Source organism: Rhinolophus sinicus, chromosome 17 (assembly GCF_057876585.1).
Source record: "Rhinolophus sinicus isolate RSI-liver-muscle chromosome 17, RSI-T2T, whole genome shotgun sequence".
Classification (NCBI taxonomy): Eukaryota; Metazoa; Chordata; class Mammalia; order Chiroptera; family Rhinolophidae; genus Rhinolophus; species Rhinolophus sinicus.
The window spans coordinates 41306597-41332907 of NC_142517.1; the positions used below are offsets into that span (position 1 = coordinate 41306597).

A 26311-nucleotide genomic window follows, 5' to 3' on the forward strand; every position below is an offset into this window, starting at 1 on the left:
AATGATGTGCAGATACGGTAAATCCAGTCGTCCTTCCAGTGGGGGACACCGTTAACTGATTAAATCTACTCTTGTGACTGGCCAGCTGTTAGCTAGAAGCATGAGGGATGGTTTAATTTACTTTAAGAAGATAAACTGTAGAATGAATTTGATCATGAGGATGCAGAAAGCAGTAATCGATCTTAAGGTAAGAGGAACAAGAAATAATTTCTCATGTTTTAATGTGGGTAATTATTTAAGCACACTGAGTTATCCAATCTATAATTCTCCTTTAATTATCCCCCCGCCCCCACGCGGAGCCTAAGTTATTAACTACTGCAATATTCAAGAAAGTATAGTTTGGACTATATAATATTATAAGAATTCAGTAATACTTTTTTGGGTTTTTGTTTGTTTGTTTGTTTGTTTGTTTGTTTTTTTAATTAAGTGATACTTAAAGAAGAAAGGAGTAAATCAATTATTTTTGTTCTTTTTTTAGGTAAATAGTGGGCAAGAATGAATCAAAGGCAAACATTAGATTTACTGACATATGTATTTCAGTGGATTAAATTTTAGGCCATTTTTATTTGTCCACTTTAATTAGTAATAGCCCAGATGAGGCTTAAGGGGTTTTAGAATAATAACAGTAATTCATTAACCACTCTTCTAGGTAGTAAACTTTTTTAGTAAATGTTTCTTACTATTTGAAATATGTAATATTTAATATATACCTCCTTTAAAAATGCAAATACTATTTAAATTAATTATCATACTTAGGCAAAGTTAATAGAACATATATTGTAGAAAAGCAAATATGTTTTTTTTTTTAATGATTAAATCTATTGTATTATAAAAATACCTTGTACTTTAACATGAGCTTTTCTGACACAGTATGTTATTAGGTTGGTGCAAAAGTAATTGCGGTTTAAAAAGTTAGATAATTGCAAAAACCTCAGTTACTTTTGCACCAACCTAATAGAACATGATATGTAGCAGAGAGATGTTTTGTAAATACTGGGGCAGTAAGTCTGGTACTTACCCAAATTCAATGTAGCCTCTATCTATCTATCTGTCTATCTATCTGTCTGTCTATCTATCTGTCTGTCTGTCTGTCTGTCTATCATCTTTTTTTCTCTCTCTCTTTCTATTTATATATAATACTTTCATAAATATTTGTGACTAGAATTAACAAATGAAAGGATATAAGACAAATTTACAGGGGGCAGGAGAAAAAAAGAAGTATGTTTCAAAGATTAATTGAAAAGAAACATTAAAAGCAGTACAAAAATTAATGAGAATAAAATACTTTAACAGGCAGACGGTGCCATGACTAATCTATAGACTTAGCTTTAGGTGGGAATCATATTTTTGGGGAATACTTTTTTAAAAGACCCTATTTCATATGGCTTAATGGAAAAGATAGTATTTGAAGACAGACAAATATAGTAATTTTCTCAGTATCTCCACTTTGTGCTAAGAGACTAGACAAGTTACTTAAACTTTTGGCATCAATTTCCCAATTTGTAAAAGGAAATTAATAACACCCATATTCCTGCATTACTGTTTAAATCCACCTGCAAAGTATATGTCAAAATATAGGTAAATAATAAATGGTGTTTATTATTTTTCTAAGGGTAAAAGTTAATCATTAATAAATAGATTGTACAACAAATATGTAATTTTTAAGGCTGCTGGAACTAGCTTCATACTTAAAGAAGGTTCTGAGAGCTGCATAGTGTGAACAAAGAATACTATCAAGAAAAATATTCCCCATATTTTAGATCCTAACTGTTTTTTGCTACTTTCTAACCCCCTAAAATGTATGTCAAGACCTGACATGAGTCTGTCAAAAAGATAACTTCATGGTCATATGTTATTAATTTTCCTTTAAGATTTTGTATAAAAATGGGGTTATCATGATTTCTCTTAAATTACCCCACACAGTATTTCTAACACAATGATTTGTACCTCATTCTCATCTTAAGTTCTCCTTTGGGATCAGACTCCCAGGGAAGATAAATAATATCACCGATTCTGATATAAAGTTTTCCTTGATTAGACATGAATATTACAGCAGTTTTCATGAAAAAATGTTTCAAGTCTGAAATGGTGTGACTTCTCATTCCTTTGATTTTCTGATTTATCTATTTTCTTGTTTTGTTATACTCCTTTCTAGATGTTAGTTATGAAGCCAACAGGGCAGCAGTGGTTAGCGGGCTGTGGTTTAATATGGAGCTTTTTGTTCTCTTTCTGAAATATCATAAAATTATCTGTAAGCAAACAAAAGGAAGTTTTACTGGATATCTTCACAGAATTAGGAATTATTTTTCTACATTAAGATAAGAGAAAAATTAGAATAGACTTACATAACCAAATGCAGGGAGCACTTTTTCTTAGTCTTATTTTACTTTTAATAATTTAAGGATGAGTATTGAGTTATAAGATTATGAGTTTGATGAGGAAAAACAAATATTACTATTTGTCCAAGATGGGAGAGGAGGGGACGTTCAGAAAAAAAAAAAAAAAAAAATGCTGCCTTATGTGAGTATCATCACTTGTCTGGTTCCTCTTGTGTCAGTGTCAGCTATGCAATCAGGAGTCACAAGCTTTTCGATTTGCAGAAATGAACTTGTTAGTGGGTAATCTCCTTCTCTTCCATTGTGCAGATAGAGAAATAGAGAAAAAACTGGCCCTCCTTTGTTTGCCATTATCTCCTATCCGGAGAGGTTCCAAATATGCAAGTACGTCCAAATGTTGCTGAACTAAACATTCCATGATTGTAAGCCTCTATTAAAATCTGATATGACTCCCCTCTTTGCAGATTTGACTTTTGTAATTGAGACAAAATGACACATGCCTGTACTAATTTCTATATTGATGTGGTATTGTGTCTGCCCATTGTTGGCTCTAATAAAGGCCTTTTCCCTTGGCAGCCGGTTCTTTTAGTTTCCCTGTGAAGCCAGTGCTCATTTCTACTCACAGGGTGAGTGTGGCAGCTGCTAGACCAGATGCTCCACTGCTGAGGACTTTGTCTGACTTGAGTCTAGGGACCTGGTCAGGCTGCTTTCGAAATATTTAACTTGCTTCAGCTTGTTGTCAGATCTGATGAATCTGTTTCATGCTGAACATTTGCAGATGTTATAATGTGCAAATAGTTGTTCTGATCCATACATTAAATAATTGTATGCTATTCTTTTTTGTTTTCTATTTCATTATTTTCTTCCTTTATATTAATTTCCTCTTCCTAATTCATGTTGTTTATGTTTTTAATTTATTAAAATGAGAACTATGTTTCTATGTAAATTTTATGTGAACTATATAAATTATAAATTTTAAGCTGAACATAAGTTTCACTGTATCCCAGAAGTTTCATTATTATGTATTATACTATTCATTGCATTCCAGGTTCTTTTCCATTTTTCTGTGAGTCAGTTATTTGGGAATAAATTAATTTTGTTTGTGGTTTTACTATTAATTTGGAGTTGATTGGATTACAGTGAATAATATGGCCAATAAAATTCTAGTTTTCAGAACTTTTTGAAGATTTTCATTGTGGCAAATTTATGTCAAATGATTATTCGTGGGTATATATATGCTATGTAAGAAACATAGTTCTTTATCTTAAGTTCATTATTTATTTTTTTAGTTCCTGTGTATCCTTATAATTTTTGGCTTTCAGAAGTTGTCCAGTTCTGAAAGAAGTAGGCCTCTAACATAATTTTATCTTTAGGATTCTATATTGCATTTCTAACATATTTTTGTTTTCCCATTTTGTTGTTTAGTTAATTCAGGTTTATGGGATATCCTTTATCTAGTTCTTGGATGTTTTCATCAATCTATAGTATATATTTTTAATCTTCATTGCTTTTAATTTCAGCTATATTATATGGATTTGACTCGTCTCTCCCTTTACTTTTATTTGTCAGGTGTCTTTTTGCTCATCATTTTAAAAATCTTCATTATTTTGTTTCTAGAAAGTTTCTTAAAAAAAACAAAAACATATCTCTAGGGTTTGACTCCCTTTGATTCAATTAAAACATTTGACTTTAATGGGATAATTCATCTGTTTTTCTTTCGTTGTAAAAACATATAAGCCGATTTTTTTTCTTCTACTTTACTTAGTGTTCATTATTTATCTTAAGTTCCACCCGGATTTTTTAATTTAATGTGTTCATCCAACTTTATTACATGCATACTTTTTTATCTTAAATATTTTTGAGATCATCTAATAAAGAACATATTGCAGGATTAATAATGACATTGATGTTATTTTACAGATGTCTGTTTCAAAGTATTATCATATAATATCTCATGTACCTTTCATATTTATTTGTCCTTTTCAAAACAAGTACTATTAGAAAAGTAGACGTAGATAAAACCTCTGCCCAGTTACTGGGTGGTTTCTATGAATTTTTTGACAGATGGACATTTCTCATGCATAAACTCTTATCTCCTGAAGAAGTATTCATGTTTATTTAATTGGTGGGCAACTCCATTTATTACAATATCTGTTCATATATAAAAGTCCAGAGCTCTGTAGAGATACTTTAAAGGACTATTCTAGAAACATTGTTCCTTAATTCATCCTCATATCCAAAGAACTCTTCCTGAAGATGAAGTCATTTCATTCTGAATATCTGGCTTCAGACCTGTTAGAACCATTGAGCTCTCAAATTGAATCCTTATGTTAAACCACTGAAAACACAAAGGCAGGACAGCAAGAAAGCATTTATTCTGCTCTTTCGTCAACAGTATACTTTTCATTCCTGCTTATTTTTCCTATTATTTTAAACCAATGTTCACATTTTCAGTGTTAGAAGCTACATAACCATGGAAAAATCACCTCATTGAGCCACAGTTATCTTAAGTTAAAAGCAAGTATAAACAAGAAAAATAATAAGAGTAATTTTTAAAATCTCCTGGGGTGGTTGTAACATTAATGCTAGATATTTGTCAAACATTTGGGAATATCCTTTTTTAAAAGTCCTATTCTGAAAATTACAATTTCAATCAATTTTTTCCTCTCTTAAAATGTGTATTCATTTTTTTGTCACCCTCTGTGTATGTGTGTGATATTAAAATCATAATAAAGACTAATATTTTTAAATATCTCTTTTAAAGTAAAAAATTGTCCAAGTATGTAATTTATTGTGCAGTCCTAGTAAGCATACATACAGAAATTATGAAGATAAGAGAAAGGTATTCTTGGACCCTTAAATACCTTAAAAAATATATATGGGATATGTAATCAGCTGTGAACATTAGAAAATATAATAGAATTGCAAAAGATTTGGAAGCATGTATTTCTTTAACTATGTAAGCATATTTTTCTTTGTCTATGAGCAACTCAATTATTTTGTTTCTGAAATAAATTAAGCAAAGCTTATTGAGTCTGATCAGCCCTTGTTTTATAGGGAATTGTAGTTCAATTTCATTTTTAATTAAAATTGAACATTGTGGATTTCTTAGCTCTGGTAAGCAAGATCCAGCAATAAAGTATGTGCTTAATTTGTATTAAGTTTTCAAAATTTAGTGGAGAGAGTGAACAATATGTCTATTTAATATTTAAACATCTCACAATGTTCTGTTGTAGAAATTTCCATTTATAAAAGCTGCTGTTCTATAGCAAATTACTTTCACTTTCAAATAAACCTGTTATCACAACATGAACAAAACTCAATCAAACAAGAAAACAAAGTAATTATTTACTCCCATTTGATGTGCACAATAGCTTATAAAGCTTTTAGAAATGCCTAGAAGAGGTAGATATGCTAGTTTAAAAATAATTTTTGCTTAAAGATTATTTCTTTAATATATACAGGTGTATTCATATGGAATAGACATTTCTTTATAGGAAACCATTCTGTCATAAGAGAAGAGAAACTTATTTTCCATTGAGATGAAACCACGTGGAAAGAAGCCATGAAACAGAAGATCAGTTGTGCTAATGTTTTTTTCCTCTTTCAGCTTTTCATACCCATTTCTATTGCATGTCTTGTTTGTTCATTGGTACTCTAATGCTGTTCATCACATCGGGGCTAGTTGAGAACTGTACATCTAAGGTAGCTTTGTTTCTTCCTTTCTGTGCATTCAGACATTAAACTGGAGGTGTTCTCTGCCCAGCATCTTGCCTTAATACAGTACTAGAAGGGAGAGACAGGAATGGGGGGGATATTTGCAGTGGATGACTTGGTCTCCTGGAATACAGTCCAGTAAAATAATACTTTTAACTATACTCCTACACATCTGTAATGAAAAGTATAGAAGGTTGATTTAACCATTAATACATGTTCAAAAGATAGCTCAGAGTCAGAATGAAGCTTTGCTACCTAATCTAGTTAAATGTATCTAAAATCTGAATGAAAATATACCTATAGATATTTTTTCATCCTCCAGAAGGGAATAGTGATTCTCAAGAAAATAAATCAAAAACCTTGCTGGACCAGGGAATTGAGAACACTGACTATGGCATCTGATGTATTTGTACTGTAAAAAACTCTTATCAATTTCTACCACACAGGATTGCAGACAATAAATAATGATCTATAAACCACAGGGACAAGATACATGCACTCTGACTCTTGTTTGGCAACTATAAATCTTTCTTATTAGTAACATTAGAAAGGATAACATGGAAGTTATTTCTATTCTGATCAAATCTTCTGCAAGATGTTTGTATTAGTTCTCTAAAAAAAGAAGCTACAAATAATTCATATCCGTGTATGTGTAATCCTTTAACATGCCCGGGAATGAGAATATTCCTTAGCTATTCATGGCTGGTTACTTATCCAATGCCTGACTAAAATCTCAAGTTTTATGTAATTGATTAAATTAATTTCAGGAGGGGTTGAGAAATTATGTCTCAGTGAAGTAGATTGCTTTTTTAATGAAGAAAAATTAATAATAAGGTAACAAAAGTAATGGTTCCTTGATTGGTAAGGAAAAAGTAATCATCATTGTCCAAATTTTAAAGGACTTAAGCTAATATTTTAAGTAATAGGATTATAAAAAATTAAAAAGCCTAATGCAGATTAGGAAAATAATTATGACTTGAACGATCTTAGCATTTTTCATTCCTGCTTATTCCAATGTAACAAAAGCAAATGAAGCCTACTAATACGTGAACAACGATGGAAGAGTACCTTTAAGTTATATGAATATTGAATTTTGGAAATAAACACATGGGATTTCATATTTTTATGTGGAGAAACAGTTTTGTTTTGTTTCGTTTTCCTCAGGATAACTAGGTTGCTATTTTTTTCTTTTGCGATATCACTCTCCAGATAAATGCAAAAAAAAAAAAAATTACATTCCCTTAATTATTAACCTGGTTCTCCTCCTTCTCTTTTTTGTTACTATAAAACAAACAAACAAAACAAAACAAAATACCTCACACATTATGTAACATTTCATGCTTCCTAAAATCCTTAAGAAATATTACCTCCTTTGAATCTGCTAGTCATTTTGTGTGACTGGCAGGGTAAATGCCATCTCTTTTTATGGATGAGAAATTGAACTGTACAGCTTTCCAGTGTCATGCCTAGCATCCCTTGCCTAATGGCTGGTCCAGTTCAAGACCTCTTACTCTTAGTCCACTGCTTTTTTTAGCTGCCATGTTACTTGCAAGCCAAGCTGCAGAAAAACAATTTGATAAATTCAGTTGTATTACTAACAGCTTAAAACAGCGTATAATACTTACAAGTAGTACAAGATTGAAAGTTTTCCTATGGTGAAATTTTAAAAGTAATTTGATAATATGCTTTGGTATGTTAATATCCATTTAATTTTCCCTCATATGGCCCCTTCATATCCATTCACCTTGGAGAAGAGTTATATATAAAGATTTCAGTTAGAAAAAATAACACTGTTAACTTGACTTTTTTTACATTTTATGTGATGAGTGATAATGCTATAAATTAAGAAAGGATTGCACATTAAATATATATCTAGTCACCAAGGTTTTGTTTTATTTTATTTAACAAAATTGGCAACCCTGTTTATTATTTCTGTTATAGAAGCAATTCCATAGGCAGTAGCAATAGAAATATTGTCTTGTCAACACATTAAAAAATCAGACAATGGCAATAAACCTCAACGATAGCTAATTTTGGATATACCTCTAGAGATAATTCTATCATTTATTATCCATGGATTTCTCCCCATTCATTACAACTTTAGTTAAATATGCTCTTAGTTAAAAGGATTGGTAACATATATTAAAAATTTAAAAATAGTAAACTTTCAAAGACTAAATGATATGAAGAACTCTGTGCTTTTTCTTTGATCTTGTTTATTGAACTAGAAAATTACATAATCCCAGAGACTCATGTATGTGGTTATGTGAAGCTATATTTTCTCCACCACATGTATAAGCACTAAAAATAGTAAGCTGGGAAATCAGAAGTTTGTCTTATTGACTTTTCATATATATTATATATATATATATGAAATATATATATACATATATACACATGTATATGTATATATATATATACACACACACATATATATCTCACACATACACAGAGGGTGCCAAAAAAATGAACACACATTTTGTGAAATAAAAAAACTGTATTAAAATTATAATACTCATTAAATACTGATAACAAAACATTAATACAAGTCATGCATGTACATTTTTTGGCTCCCCGATATTTAGTGCTAATATTCTTTTCTGTTCTTTTTGAACATGGTTTGCTTGGTTTAAAAGCAACAGAATTTCTACAGATGGAAAGAGAAAAGCATACAGTTGGTAATGTCAGAAATATATTTACTAATAGAAATTTTATATCTCCCCCCAATATTGGCTATAAGTAAAGAAATCATGTTAGAGAACCTGTTAAGGACAAATACCCTTTAATGTTTTAAATTCATGAACCGCCTTGACAGAGGGAAAGACCCCGGGCCACTGTGTTTCCTATCCCAATCTCAAATAGCTCTCCCTGAAATAAAAGGATTTAGGTTAATACTTTCTGGTCCCCACTCTATCATTGTATTCTCAACCTAACCTAGAGTAATGGATACATACTACGTAAGTGGATCCACCATGGATAGGAAAGAGAAGGAGTAGAGAAATAAAACAAAGCATTCTCTTCCATATTTTGAAGCTACAGTGGAAAACATAACATCACATTTTTAAAGATTTTTTTTTCCCTTTTTAATATCAGGCTTCTTTCATACAGCAAATATTGCAAAGCTTGTCAAATAATATGAATTATTAAAAAATTAAATTTGCAGAATCACATTATTATTGTTTAATATTATTATTTGGAAGCAATGTAATTTAATGGGAAAAGCATAGGATAATCAATTATGAAGATATATTTCTCTAAAGTCTGCTATTAATTATGTGGTCTTTAGGTAGTCATCCTTATGTCATGATTACTTCACTTGTGATAAAAAAAAACAATTCCATAGACCACAACAAGATATTAGTTTAAAGTGGGTTTAAAAGTTATATATAATGAGTCTTTATAAAATAAGAAATTTTCCCTTCCTTCCCTCCCTTCTTCCCTCCCTTCCTTCCTTCCTTCCTTCCTTCCTTCCTTCCTTCCTTCCTTCCTTCCTTCCTTCCTTCCTTCCCTCTTTCCCTCTTTCCTGGACTATAATGAGGATTTTTTCTAGAACTCTGGCAACAGGCTTAACTTTCTGAATAAGTTCTTTTTTTTTTTCTTTTTCTTTTTTTAACCAAAGCAGAAGGTCATTGCTTCTTATCAATTTCACTAGAATTATTTAAATAACTTTGGATACATGAAGTAGAGCAATTTTGAAATTCAAGTAAAGGTATTCAGTGAAATCGAAAAAGAAGGCTGTGACTAAGTCTTGGATATACTGAATGATTACAGTGAATATTCCTCACAATAATTCTTTTTTGTTTTTGTTTTTGTTTTTTAACAAAGTGAGTTTATTTATGAAACATAACAAAATAAACTGGAATCCTACAGACTTCTTTAATGGTATCCTAACAATACGATATATAATTAAAGGGCCAAACAACAAACCTGTTGAAGGGAAAACAATCTCAAGAAAAAAGAATAACGTAAAATTTGAGCCATGAGGTCAACATTTCTGCTTAAGGAATGATCGCTTATTACATGTCCATTATTATTTTTTTACATATACCATAACTCTTTAAATGAATAAGAATGTACTATGAAATGTAGATCCATGCTTTTTAGAAGATTTTTTATTTTTTTTGTTTCTATAGTGATGAATTTTTTAAAATGTATACATTTGTTGTTTTCATACATTTTAACCCCCATGATAGTATTTTGTAAAAATCCAGGTTTTTTTAGCAATCTAAATAAACAGATATATAATTCACACAGTATTGATTTCAGTGTCTTCTCAGAAAGCAGATCACAGCAAAAAGCATCTGATGTGTTTGATTAATTCACCCTCTAGCCAGTCTATTTGTTTTTGTAAAAGATGGATGTATAATTGAAAGGAAAGGTGTGCTTTAGTGGAAAGATTTCCAGACTTAATTTTAGAAAACTCGAGTTTGATCCCTGCCATTACCACTTATTAGCTCTGACCCTCAATCAAGCTCTTAACCTTCTTGAATCACATTTCTGTAACTATAATGGGAATTGAAATGACATATCAAATGCTCTGAATAAAAATCAACAAATAACTTCTGAGATAGTATCTGGCCCGTAGTAGATGTGCAATTAGTACTTGATGATTTAGCTTAAAGATTATTCAGAACACCTAGATTCTAATCAGTTATTTTCTTGAATCTCCATGTAAAGTGTGGCAGATATTAACTTTATGTGGATGTATTAGCTTGCTAGGGCTACCATATCGAAACCACACAGGTGGCTTAAACAGAAATTTATTTTCCCACAATTGTGGAGACTGAAAATTTAAGATCAAGATGTTGACAGGTTTGGTTCTTTCAGGCCTTACCTCTGAGCTTGCTGATCGCTGCCTTCTTGCTATGTCCTCATGTGCTTTTCCTCTGTGTACACACATCTCTAATATCTCTCCCACACTTATAAGAACACTAGTCATATTGAATTAGAACCTACCCATATGACCTTGTTTAACCTTAGTTACCTCTTGAAAGGCCCCATTTCCATTTACAGTCACATTCTACGATGTGCTGGGGGTTGCGGCTTAAACATATAAACCTCATGGGGATGCAGTTAAGCTCATAGCAATTTTATCTGTGACACTGAGGTCTTCTTATGTTCATTTGCTCTTGTTTTCCACGTGAAGAATCAGAAAACATTTCTAGCTATGGACGCTAGTGCTGGACTAATATTTTGAAGAAGTTAAATGACGGAGAAAAACACAAGCTTCCTCTGGTTCTTGATTTCAGGAAGCAGTTCAGGGATCTCATGCGTTGTGACCAGTGAAAATAAAACATGTGAGGCTGACACTCAATGGGTTCAAATGAGTGAGCTGACAATTTAGGAGCATCTGTGAATGGATTAAAGCCTAGCTGTGGAATTCAACAGATACTCCCTTTCTGGATACTGTGAAAAAGGGGATTGCCTAAATGACAGTAACAACAGTATTTTCCTTCTGGAATAGAAACAGGTGTTTGGGTTGAAAAGTAAGAGTAGAAATTAATAAGGAGAAAATTTAAGTGGCAGGAACTGGAGCAGGGTCCTTTCTCTTTTACTCTCCTTGGCTTTTTTTTGTTTCTTTGCTTTTTTAATGATTTTTTTTTTCTGATTATCTGAATACGATGCAGCTACCCACGGCCCATATACTGCCTACCCACGGCAATGGGAATGTAAATGTATGTTGGACTATTTTCAGGTACCAGACTACTACCCCGAGTGAGTAATTCCCAAGGAGTTTTGAATTTTCTAAGGTCTGCTCAATAAGACTGCTGTATCCTGTCCATAAATTTGTAGTCCCATTTATTTCAGAGGTGATTATTTGGCAACTAATAAAAGCTGGCTTTATATATTATAGACAAGGAGAAATGTATGAATATGGTTCATAGCAATAAGTTTGGGATTAGCCACCTTGAAATTGGCAAAGACATTTTAGCTACAAGACCCTATCAAGACAAATTCACATCAAATACCAGCGGGCTAATCTCTACCACTCTTACTCTACTCTTAGATAAAACATAAAACAAAAAGCAAAACAAAATAAACCTGTTTTAATTATGTATTTTTACAAAAGTATAAGGAGACAACATAACATATTTAGTTGAATGTGTGTTTTTTTTTAATTTCAGAAATAAGCTGCCTTAATACTTACATTCACACTTTAAGCGATATAGATGCTTAAACAAAATGCTACAACAAAACGTATTGCATACGTATTCTTTTCAGTCAGTAGGTGTGAACTGTAGAGCAAAATAACATTCACTTAATATACTTGTACCCATATATGCTGTTTTTTATTCACTCATTCATTCATTGATACATATACTAATTTATTCATTAATTCAACAATAGAAAAATCATTTGGTACCAGGCGGTATATTAGGCATTGGGGATATAAAATGAAGCTGTAGTGTTTCTGTTTTCAATCAGGTCACAGTATAGTGCTACCAAAGTTACCCACTCAATCCTTTTTAATTCCTGGGGATAAAAAAATAAAATTTCACTTTGGGGACTGGGACCCCTGTAAACGCTTCAGATAACGTCTTTTTTTGTTGGTGGAACCACGACATAGCTTGAAGGAAGTTGACTGACTGTGTATAAAAACAGAAAAGTGTCACAGGATGACTAAGGACCATTTCTGTTATTAATCTAGCAGCTATCTTATATTATCTCAGGCACTTGAGATTTTAGCACTCATGAAAATGTGGGCAAGGGTCATGTTGGCTCAGCACTTGGTGGATCTTTGAGCTAAATAAAAGACGGTGGGAGGCATTGTATCGGAGGCTGGTTAATTATTCCTGTTTTCAGAGAAACATAATGTGGCTTTCTTTTTTTTGAGGAGGAGGAATCCTCAGTTATGGGGTATTAATAATTATTACTGATGGGCGTTTTGAATAAACATGCTCAGTAACTTTACATAATATTTACTTTTTTCCTGGAAATAAAATACTGTTTGAAGTACTTATTAGAGTAGAAATATTCCCAATATAAGCAAAATGCTGATAGCTGCATTAAAATAGTATTAATTTAACCCTGCATGATTTATTGCAATTGTCATATATATGCAACATGATTTGGCATGTAAGCCGTGTGAAGTAGTTTTGAAAGATGAAATTAACACTTCATAGTGTACCATTAAATTATACTTAGTAAGGAAGAGAGGAATGATTCAATTACTCAGAACAGTTTTAATGTATAGAAGTTATGTATTTCAATTGTCTTTGTTTTGTCCTTAATAAAAGTTTAATGCAAGATTAAAATATTTATACTATACACCCTTAAAGAACCCATATCATAAAACTATTTGAAAGATCTTTTTTAGACATAGAAATTGTTATCTTTCAAAACTATTCCTTACTAATAGTTAAAAGCAAATCTCATGTGTGACAATATATTTAAAAGTGCAATTAATGTCTCCATAACATTTTTTTTCAATCATAGGATTAGACTACATCATTTTTCATTTAAAGCAGAAAGCATATTTAAGGGTAATGTTGTTCAATCTTTGTATTTTATGGATGGTGAAACCAAGGCCTAGAAAGATTATATGTCACATAGTCATGTAAGTGTCAGGGTTGGTACCAAAATCCACTAACATTTCTCTCATCCTTATTTACACTAAATTATTTCCCCCTCTTCTTTAAACACTGCTGGGGAAAAAATGACCATAGTCTGATGAGAGTAGTTTGTTATAGAAGATACATGAATCAATTATACGGTGCTTAGGTTCTCAGTGTTCAGTTGTTTTTTGTTTGTTTGTTTTGTTTTGTCTTATAAAAATAATACATACTGTTCTTTACATAAAAAGTTGGAAACTACAAAGCACTTTTAAATGAGCTGAAAATATGCCATAGTTTGAAATACTTATATCAAGTGTCAATTTTTATTTTTCTACACTGTCTTTCCTTGATATGGTTCAAATCATGTTGTGTATACATGCTTTATTCTTCCGAATAGAAGTGCATCCTAAATATTTTCTCAGAGATCTCATTTCTGTAAGTGTTGCTGCTGTGCCAAACCAGCATCTCCCTCATCCATTCTTTAATTTAGCAATACTCTTGAATGCCTACCATGGGCCTGCTAAGTGCAAGGCGTCAGTGGTAGAGATCAGCATGATACCACACTTATAGAGTGCAGGAACCAACTGAAAAAGAGAGAGGAAGAAATTGCATAGTCAGACAACTGAAATCAAGTATAGACATTATAGGAATGCCACTTAAATATTGTTGACATAGAGAAGAAAGGGCAAGGCAGGTAGAATAACTGGCTGGGCTTGATAAAGGGGAAATCTGAAGTGTCTGCTTATTTTAAAAGAAAAAAAATAACCTCATAAATTGGAGGCATCTTAGTCACATTCATGAAATGATAGTATATGAACTTTCAATGCATATGACAATATTTTTAACAGTTTGTTCTCCTCTTTTAGCTTTCCTTACTGGAACAAGCTGGATTTGGAGGTGTCCTTCTATATATCGATCCCTGCGATTTACCAAAGACTGCTAATCTCAGCTATGATACCTTCATGGTGTCACTGAATCCAGGAGGAGACCCTTCAACGCCGGGTTACCCAAGTATCAGTAAGTTCCTAGTTAATCTTTATTATTCTTGTAAGCACTACAAGTTTGCAACTTATAAGTGCATGCTACCTAAATTAATCAAAGGGTAGTCAACTCAAATAATTCTTACCACTTCATTTTTTAAAAAGCTATTTTTTTTATTTGTATCTTTTCTATTGCTAGAATATTCATTGGTTGGAATAAAACTTTTAAAAAGTCTAGAGTAGACTTTTCTGGTCTTAATAAATTGCAGTATAACAAACAAAGAGAAAACAAATTTTACATGGTATGATTGATTGAATGATAAGATACGTTAACACCATGTGTGATGGGTACTCCCTGTAGGTGCAAAGCACATAGTGATACCTAGAAATGTGAAATGTCTTCTGCATTAGGGTAGGTATAATAAAGTTAAGTCCAGAGTCTGGAGGTACACATAGTCAAGTTAGGTGACTAAAGTGGTGGAAAATAATGCTTGAAAAGAATACAGTTCATATGATCAAATTGTGTGGCTTCCCTAAGAGAAGGGATCTCATTGGTTTGGCCAGTCTCTGGAAGCACAGAGATGGCCATCTTTGTATCAAACATCCTTCTCTTCCCCAATAAGTTGTGCTCATGGTAGTGGGTGTCATGTGGCAGAAAAGAAGACAGTGTGATTTTCGCAGGTGCTTACTACATCATTGAATTTCTGTCCAATGTTTCACTGACAAAATTATAGACTTGGCTGAAAGAAAAGCTCTTTGGACCTTCTTCCAGTGTGACACTAACCCATTAACCATGACACTTCAACCACTAATTAAGCTAACATAAAATGCATGTAATTATCCAAGTGTTCTGCCAATATTTTCCTTGTTTCCCACAAAATATCACAAAAGACTTGACTAATTATCTTCTGAAGTCCTGCTGTTCTGGACTTCACCAATCAATCAATAACTTTCTCCTAGAAAGAAGTAAATTGAGTCAAACATGAGTTATAATTTGTCATTTGGGGGTGGGGAGGGAAATCTGATCACGACTTTGTTTTCTAAAATACCCTTTTAATAATCCATGTAAGAGTTTTATCTGGGACCTTATAGATCTGTAATTTGTACAGTCTACTGTCTCATTATTACAATTTTGAAATTAAAATTAGAGATGTTCATCTATAATTCCCAGGCATCACTGAAAATATCATTCCAGCTCCCTTATTTGCAAATGCTCTAACTTCTTGGGTTGTAATGCCTCAGTTTAGAGGTGGTTGCAGGTGGCACTAACTAACACTCTGTAGCAAATCAGTGGGCTGCAACACTACCAAAAAGTAGATAATTAAGCAGATGGATATTCTGCTTAAATTGGTAAACTGCCCAGTTGGCAACATTTATTCTTAATATATTTTGACTTAGATCATTTCATAAATGTAGAAATCAGTTATATCTAGTAAAATGTTGTCCAGTTTTGAGTAATCTCAGAATGTTTATTTATCCTTTTATTTTGAAATAATTTCTATTTGCAAAAAAGTTACAAATATAGTATATAGAGAATCTGTATACACTTATCCCGGCATCATCTAATGTTAGCATCTTACATAATATAGTACAGTTTTAACATTAATAAAATTAACATTAATATAATGCTATTAACTAATTATTGACTTTATTCAAATTTCCCCAATTCTTGCACTATTTATTTTTTCCTCTGCTCCAATATCCAATCCAGAATTCAGTATACATTTAGTTGCCTTTTTTCCTTAATCCTCTCCAATGTGGGAAAGTCTTTCTTTTTTTACCTTGACTCTTTGAAGAATACTGGCAGATTATTTTGTAAACTATCCCTCCATTGATTTTGCCCAATATTTTCTAATGATTAGATTGTAATTATTCACTTTCGGCAAGGATACTGCAGCAGAGAAGCTGTGCCCTTCTCAGTGCATCCCACGAGGATGTACATATTGTGGATATGTCTCATTTCTCATAATGTTAACTTTGATCCCTTGGCTATGGTGGTGTCTGCCAGTTTTTTCCACTGTATAGTTACTTTTTTTTTTTCTTTGAAATTGATGAATGCCTTCTGAAGAGGTACTATGAGATTATGTAAACATCCTCTTTCTTATCATACATCCACCAATGGTTCTTGTCTACTACAATTATTATTGTGTTATTTGTCTGTTTCTATTATAAAGAAAAGAGTGTCTTATTGCTTTAACAAAAACAAACATTTAACTTCATTTGTCTTATTAATGATCTTCTCTGAGCTTTTTTTGTCACAATAGAAAGGAGTATCATCTATCTATCTATCATCTATCTATCTATCTATCTATCTATCTATCTATCTATCTATCTATCTATCTATGTATCTATCTATCTGTCTATCTATATCTGTATGTCTCACAGATTGTTAGTAGGGAAATGGAAAATTTCAAGTTCCACCCCAGATTTAAACAGGAACTCTGAGGGTGGGTCTCAATCATCTGTTTCTAAATGGCTATCCAGGGGATTCTGATGCAACTGAATTTTGAGAACCAGTCAACTGCAGAAATGTATTCATCATCTACCACATCTGAATTGGGCCACAGAGACTACTGACCTAAACTTTGTGACCTCACGTTACTGTTCTTTCAGCATCTTGTATCACTGCCTTTCATTTTGCTGCCCCTACAACAGTCAGGATTGAGAAACATAAGTGTTCTAGATCCTCAACCCAAGTTTTGGGCTCAGTGAGCTCTGAGTAAATATTTGTTGAGTGAATGACTGGTTTCGTTAACATGATTACTTAGATGATTTGGATCCCATGCTATACCTTGATTTTATTTCACCTAAGTAAAATAATTTTTTTAAAAAGTCTGTATAAACCAGGGGTGTCCAAACTGCAGCCCGCAGGCCAACTGCGGCCCGCAATCCATTTTTAATTGGCCCGCAGTAAATTCCAAAGATATATTTAGTTTACTTAAATAAACCAGGTGAGGCAATACGTACTTCACCTCGAGTGAGTGGCCCGGCTGTTTGTGTATTTTACCGCATATGGCCCTTGGTGAAAAATGTTGAAAAAAGTTTGGACACGCCTGGACTATAAACACTTAACTCTGACAGGTTTGTTTACAAAATACACGTCATTTTTTTTTTTCTCTCCTTACATGCTTCTGTCAATTTTCTAACATCTCTTCTGCCAGTCAAAATAACAGAAAATCCATTGATTCAAAAAGTTTTGAAATTCCAATTAAGATATTAGAATATCAAAATCTATTTCCTTAATTCCTTTGATAATTTATTGAATATTTCATAGATTAAGTGTCTAAAATATCAAAAACTTTATCATAACTGCTTTCACCAACTTTCTACTAGTATTTTGACTATATTAAATTATGATCCAAGCAAATCTCATTCCCCAGAACCATATAATTGTAGAATTCTAAGAGACATATAGCACAATTCTGTTTTCAACCTTGAAGCACAAGAAATTTGAACGTGTTAACTAGGGACTCAGCTAAATGGTGTATAAGAACTGACATTTACAGGAACTTGTCATAATTATAATACTAGCCATCAGTTATAATCAAAATGTACTTAGACTGAAATTATCAATTGGCTATGTAGGTTAAGACTAAAATCAAAGAGGTAATCAGGAGGCTAAGGGGTGAGTTTAAAAATAGGGAGGTGAGAAGTTGACACTTTACAGAGTATTACATTTAGTCTATGTTGAAAAATGAGAATATATTTCCTAATTTCTTAGCATTAAGATTGTTTGTTATCTGAAGGGCTAGCTATAGTAATAGGAGTTAGAAATGCCTTCCATATACTTTCTTTAATAATTCATCTTTTGAAACCTCCGTTGGCTACAGAGTTGATTTTAATTTTAGTACCGTTTCTAAATAAGTGTCTGGCTAGTCTATGAACTACTAGTTAATTGAAATCCAAGATATTTCTTTTATCATGACTTAGACTTAATTTTTCTTATATCCTATTTCCTGAAATCCATCCTGATTTAAAGCTTTGTGTTTAAATCCCTCTCACTATTTGTGATAATTCAGTTTTTTTGTTTGTTTGTTTTTGTTTTTGTTTTTCCTTTTTCTCTGTTTTAAATTCCAGAGAGGACAGTCAGTCGTTTCATACACTCTAGTGAAGTGTATGAAATGATACAGTTTATTTAATATCCCCAGTGTTACAATTCAGTGGATCAGTGTGTTGTTTACCTACTGTCTGTTCAACATCACCTCTACCAACCAAAACCATTTAAAGAATAAAGAATATCACTGTAATTTGTGACAAGTTTTCACCAGGGGTTCTTGGTCCAATTACCTGGACGAATGTCAAAAGACTGACAAGTTGGCACTAAATCAACTGAGACAATGTTAAAAGATTCCCTGACTGGGATATCAGGGAATATAAATATATGCCTTGTTGTCAAAGCGAATGTTGGATATTCACAGCATGAAATGCCTTGTCAATTGGTTGGGGGAAAAAAGTGTCTGTAGTTTTACTATTCGACTGTAACTGGTGGTTCCTGTATGTGTCCTGAGCCTTCAGATTTACATGAAATGTTGTTCTACTTGAGTCTTTAAACTATTTAAAGAGTTGTTCATTGTTTAAGCTGTTTGATTTTTTTCAGAAAGTTTAATTCACAACATATTGGGAAGAGAGATTATTTAAATTCACATTCCTCCATCCAAATCTAAATTTTGTTTTGAAAAATAATTTTGGTTGCATAAGTTTTCTTTGTACCAAACAGAGAAATTTCCAATTGATTATTGCGATGTCTAAGATTGCATCCTTTTAGAAACCATATTTGAATTATTATCGTTCATAGGAAATATGTGTCATATAGTACATTAGTCATTCAGAGTGTTCTTATTATTGTACTGGGAGGTCTCTATTTAAATTAAACACACATTCTATCCATAGAGACAATGTTTAAGAATCAGTTTCCGCAGAAGTCTGTGGTGATTCTACGAGGATCAAATCCATTGCTTTAAAAAAACAACAAAAAAAAAATCCATCAGCACTTTCCCATTACAATGAATAAAATGTAATGAACAAAATTTCAACCAAGTAAATGTAAAGATCTAATTGGCTTTATTGAAAGATAAATAGAGAGGTGCTTGAGAAGTAAAAAATGGAAGGTTTTTATAGGCAGAACCTTATAGGGAAGGACAAGAAAGTTATTAGCAAAAAAAAAAAAAAAAAGAAATGTTTCCTTCAGGAAAGGACACCTTTTTTGATGGGAGAGGAGGCAGTGTTCTTATCAGGTAGATGATCTGACTAGTGTTCATCAGGAAATTCAATCTGATCAGTTTAAGGTCACATTCCTGGAGGGGCTGAAACTGCAAGTAAGTCTTGGTTTGCTGTCCTGGGGGCAAGTAACTCCACTTTAGGATTATTCTTCCCTTTTCTTTTTCTTTTCTTTTTTTTTCTTTTTTTTTCTTTTTTTTTAAACAATGAGAAGCTAATTTAAACAATAATATAATTATTTTACATTTTTATAACCCTTGATTTTTATCTTATTAGACCTTTTAATTAGACAGCGTTTACTGTCCCATTTTATAGATAAGTAAACTGATCCTTGGAGAAACTGAGCCTTAATCAAAGTGACTTGACTAACATAATTAGCACTTAAATCTCAAGTTGTCTAACTTCTATCCTAATGAAGATTCTGCTATTATTTTGAATCCACCATATAATTTAGGTAAATGAGATTTATGAAGATAAGAGCTGCAGTTGGTGTGATGATAAAAGATTTTAAGTCAGAACAAAGTTTAGCTTCCATTTTGTTTTTCTCCTACTTTCAGTACATTGAGGGTATGTTGAAGATGAACTATAATGGTAAAATTATAAAGCTTGCCTACAGGTATAGACTGTATTAATATGACATCAGAATAAATTTAGATTGAATTATATCCAATTACCGATACTTTACCAGAGTACAGTTTTTTACCCTTACCTATAAAAAATGGAAATTGCCTATTACAAAGTAAATAGATTGAACAATTAATTAACTAACCAAAAAGTGTGAGAGAAAACAGAAACAAAACACTGCTTTATTTTTTCAATCACAAAATTATGTAGATTATTTTAGTGAATATATTCAGAGCCTGTCATATCCCAATCTTTATTAATCTTTTTATTTAATAGCTTTAAACTGTGTAAAATATAATCATCTGATTATCGTTTGCAAAGACTCAAGTTATTGTTACATCATTAGAATAAACCCACCTTTTCAAGGAACTGGCAATAGCTGAGCAGAAAATATCAGCTGAAATAGCATAAAAGAACAGGAATGAGCCTGAGAAATAATAAATCACGCTGATCAACACAATTAATTTCACTTTTCTCAAGCGGTGTTTATGCTTTCTTATCTGCTATAGTCAGAACCTATAAACTAAAATATCAGGAGATTTTACTGTTTATGAACTTTTCTTAGAGAAAATATCATTAGTAGAACTAATGTCAGATACGAATTTATAAAAGTCAATATAGTCTGCTTTTTACATTCATTATAAATAATAAAGGCAACATAAAGATAATAGCAATCTTTTTTATTTCTGAACTATTTATTATGAAGAATGAATTTTCAGTATATGGCAAATTATACTGCAGAATTCTCATAGCCTTGTATATTAAGTCTCAATGTGTTAAGAAGTTGATTTCCAAATCAATCATAGTCAACTCAAAATTATCCTTTGTTGATATCTTTCAGAAACTAGGATGTGGTTTTTCTGACTGTTAATTTTCTTTTTCTCTTTTCTGGTTAGTGGCAGAAAATAATCTATATTATGCCAAACATCCTGAAAATTAGGACTTAGCTAAACAATAGCCATAGAAAGATTTTCTATATCCCTGTTAAATGTGAAGCTCTATTTATTGCTTAATTCTCCCCAAGTAGGTCAAGATAATTAAGGCTTGCATGAACTCCTTTTATTTTTCTAACTTCTTAAAAAATGTTTTCAGCTTTATTGAAGTATACTTGACAAGTAAAATCGCAATATAATTAAGGTGCACAGCATGATGGTTTGATAGATGTATAAAATGTGGAGGATTCCCACCATTGAATTAATTAACACATCCATCACCACACACATTTTTTTGTGTGTGTGTGGGGGTGGGGTGGGATGTATGAGAACAGTTATGTTCTACTCTCATAGAAAATTTCAACTACACCATACGGTATTGTCAACTGTAGTCCATTTTCTACGTTAGATCCTCAGATCTTATTCGTTTTACAACTGAAAGTTTGTACCTCTTTGCCAAATTCTCCCTATATCCCCCAGCCCAGTCCCTGGAAATCACTATTCTTCCCCTCTCTCTGTTACTGTATGTTCAACGTTTTTTGTTTGTTTGTTTGTTTGTTTGTTTGTTTGTTTTAAGATTCCATGTGTAAGTGATACCGTGCAGTATTTGTCTCCTCTGTCTGGATTATTTCACTTAGCATATACCCTTCAGTTTTGTCCATGTTGATACAACTGGCAGGTTCCTTATTTTTTAAAGTTGAATAATAACCATTGTATTAATATATGCATCCCACATTTTCTTTATCCGTTCATCCATTGACTGACATACAGGTTCTTTTCATGCTTTGGTAATTGTGAATAATGATGCAATGACCATGGGAGTACAGATATTTTTTGAGATAGTGATTTCCTTGCATTTCGATATATACACCGAAGTGGCGGTGCTGGATCATATGGTAGTTCTACTTTTAATTTGTTGAGAAATATCCATACTATTTTCTGAAGTAGTTATATCAGTTTACATTCCCACCAAAAGTTCCCTTTTTTCTACATCTTCACCAGCATTTGTGTTTATTGACTTTTTGGTAATAGACATTCTAACAAGTGTAAGGCAATATCTAATTATGGTTTTGGTATGCAGTCCCCTGATGATTAGTGATGTTGAATACTTTTTCATGTACCTACCGGCTATTTATCTTCTTTGGAAAAATGTGTATATAGGTCCTCTGGCCATTTTCAATTGTATTATTTTAAGTTTTTACTAACGAGTTGTTGAATCTGTATATTTTGGATAGTAACCCTTAATATGATATGTGATTTGCATTTTTTTTTTCATTCCATATGTTGCCTTTTCATTTTGTTAATTATTTCCTTTTCTGTGCAGCAGTGTTTTGGTTTAATGCAGTACTGTTTGTTTATGTTCGCTTTTTTGTCTTTGCTCTTGGTGTCAAATCCAAAAACTCATTGCCAAGACCAATGTGAAGGGACTTACCTCCTATGTTTCCTTCTAGTACTTGTACCCATTTTGATTTTATTTTTGTGTATGGTGCTAGATAGGAGTCCAGTTTCATTTTATTTTATTTTTTTGCATGTGGATATCATTTTCCTAAAATCATTTATTGAAGACACTGTCCCTTTTCCATGTATATTCTAGATTCCTTTGTCCTGAATTAATTGAACATATGTGAATGGGTGTATTTCTGGGCTCTCTGTTCTGTTCCATTGATCTATATGTTTATTTTCACACTAATACCATACTATTTTGATTACTATTGTTTTGAAATATAATATGTAATCAAATGGTGGAATCCCTCCAGCATTGTTCTGTTTCAAGGCTATGGTTTCATATGAATTATAGGATTATATTTTTTATTTCTATAAAAAATGTCATTAGAATTTTGACAGGGATTGCTTTGAATTTGTAAATCAATTCGGGTATTATACACATTTTACCAATATTAATACTACTAATCCATTTCTTTGTGTCTTTTATAGTTTTTTTCATCAATGCCATATAGTTTTCAGTGTTCCATATTTCACCTCATTAGATACACTTATTCCTAAGTATTTCATTATTTTTGGTGCTATTTTAAATGGGATTCTTTTTTTATGTCATATTTGATGTTATATTGAAATGTGTCTCCTCTATACCCAATTCGTTGAGAGTTTTTAATCATGAAAGGATGTTTATTCTTGTTAGATGTTTTCCTGTATCTATTGAGGTGATCACATGATTTTCATCCTTCGTTCTGTTAATGTAGTGAATCACATTGATTTGCATATGCTGAACCATCCTTGCATCCCAGGAAGAAGCCCCACTTGATCATGATGTATGATCCTTTTAATGTACTGCTGAATTCTGTTTGCTATTGTTTTGTTGAGAATGTTTGCATCTATGTTCATCAGGGACATTGACCTGCATTTTGTGTGTGTGTGTGTGTGTGTGTGTGTGTGTGTGTGTGTGTGTATTGTACTTGTCTGGCTTTGGTATCACAGTAATGTTGATTTAACAAAATGAGTTTGGAGGTGTTCCCTCCTCCTCTTTTTTTTTTAAATTTGAGAAGGGTAGGTATTACTTTTTTAACTGTTTAGTAGAATGAACCAGTGAAGCCATTTGATCCTGTGCTTTTCTTTGTTGGGTGGTTTTTGATTACTGGCAATCTCCTTACTAGTAATTTGTCCATTCATATTTTCTGTTTCTTCATGATTCAGTCTTGGTAGATTTTTATGTTTCTAGGGATTTGTCAATTTCTTCTATATTGTCTAATTGATTGCATACAATTGTTCATAGGAGTCTCTTGTTCCCTCCAACAAACTCTCCTTACCCTCTAAATCAGTAGTAGCCAATAATATAATATTGCATTTTATTAATATTTATTTACTAAATATTTTTTCAATCATTCACTTACAATTAATTTAATGTATATACCTATAAAATGCTAAAATGTGGTGTCATCTGATGTCAGCTGAAATGTGCTGATTATCCATCTGAAAGTTTACTGTTTGTTGCAAACACACACACACACACACACAGACACACACATGACATTTGACTTTTGTATAGTTTTCACCTTCCGCAAAACCTATTACAGTAAAGATGTTCCATTTCTTTATAGCTTTATTTCAAATTCATTATACAATGAATCTAAACTTCAAATAGAAAAATAGCTAAATAAGCTACTTTTGGAACTACCTAATTATCAGTTCTTCCTTGAAAGAATGGAACATCTGGACAGGATATCTCTATGACTAGTATGGAAATTTGGCTTTAACTTCATTCTTGGTTATAAGTTAGAAGGACTAGAGTTGCACTAATATGGTAGCCACTGGCCATATGAAACTATTTAATTTTAAATAAAATTAATTAAAATTAAATAAAGTTAAAATTTTAGTTATACTAGGTACATTTCAAGTGTTCAATAGCAATGTGTACATTTCCATCATTAAGGAAGTCATATAGGATGAGTGCTACAGAGTAAATGCCTAAAACAATGTGTTTTTATACAAAATTTAGTGTTTCTCTACTGGTTTATATCATCCTGGAGACATTTTCTATATATAATCTTGCAGAATTAAAGAGTGTTTGTCTTTTTTACTACTTCAATTATTTAAAATCTATTTACAAAGCAGACTCTAAGAACCACATGTTGTGTATGCTTCATGTATTCTTTTTCAGTTTAGTGTTGAACCATAACATAGTTGAGTGCTCCTAAAGTAAACATTTTCCATTTCTAGTATTCTCTGAAGAGTTTTTGAATTTTAAGTATGTAAAAAATAAATCTTGTAATGCTGCTTTAAAGTGTTATTGCATTTGCTTCAAGCTGCTGGCATTGTAAATTTCAGTCCCATACAATTTCACTTGAAAGATGCATCCTGGATGAAAAAAATGTGTTCTACTTTTTTTTTTTTTTTTGGCCTATCAACAGACTCTCAGTCCTAAATTTTTCAGTGAGAATTGAAAAATTAAATCTTGGGAATATTGTATTTTTTTGAGAGATAACCATCTCAGTGTGAAACTTTTGAGGAATATAAATGTAGACTGCTTTCGTAATAAGCCAAACACCAGGCTTTATTATTTATTTTGCATGTAAAATTAAATGTCTAATAGAAACATGTCAGGTAATGAACTTTCTATATCTGACGAACATAAAATGATGCATGCCATCTGTATATGCACAAAGATTGTGACTTACAGGCATATACCACATATGATTATTGAATGCCCTCTGGCTTTCTACTGGGCACAGGAACTCCTAAAAGCCTTTCTTTTCTTTACTCCCTAACCTTCTGATTAATTCCTCATGCTTTTGACTTAATAACACGAAAGTGTATTCAGTAAATTTAAGGAAATGGAGGGTTAAACTAAGCTAAACATTTTTTCTTCTTTTTACTACAGAAATTCTAAACCAATTATTGTTGTGATGTGTTTTTCAAAATTCCCCAGGCACTGCAGTTTGGAAAATTCCCCAAATTTGTTTGACCATGGAGTTCATTTTTAGAGGAGCATCTGTGAGAACTCTTCTGGAGTCAAAGTAATGTGGGATTGCTGGTCTACAGCACCTCCCCTTTCCCCTTCCTGCCACAAATCCTCCCCCAGTTTTATACCTTTACGTAGGGATGTGTGGTTTGTACCTCAGGTTTTGTACATTTTTTTAAAACTTAATAAATGATGGAAAAAGTACTAATACAGAAAGTAGGAAAAGGCAGGGCTGTTAGGTCACATGATGATGGCAAAGTTAACAGCTGCAGGGGCACCTGCTTGTGAGTCAGCAGGAAACAAGACATCCAGCAACAAATAATAATCTAGTTGATTGTTTAACAAGTAAAGTTGTAATTAGATTTATAATTGAATTTTTGTTGTAGTCTACAGTCTAGAAAATCAGTGTTCAGTGTATTTCAACTAATCTTTTACTCAGCATGATCTGTGCCAGTTCATTGCTAACCATGTTTAAAAATCTGCTTTGTTGAAACATAAATTCGAACAAAATTCTTAAACAGACCTTCTCTAA

At 32.2% G+C, this 26311-nt stretch overlaps 1 protein-coding gene across 3 annotated transcripts in view; it reads left to right on the top strand.

Annotated features, from left to right (window-relative positions):
* NAALADL2 (N-acetylated alpha-linked acidic dipeptidase like 2) overlaps positions 1-26311 on the top strand; it is a 1226521-nt gene that overhangs the window by 762522 nt on the left and 437688 nt on the right. For all 3 annotated transcript variants that reach the window (XM_074328105.2, XM_074328114.2, XM_074328092.2), the window contains one exon: positions 14476-14626. In XM_074328105.2, the coding sequence (XP_074184206.2) occupies positions 14476-14626 (151 nt within the window). The remainder of the gene's footprint in view (positions 1-14475; positions 14627-26311) is intronic.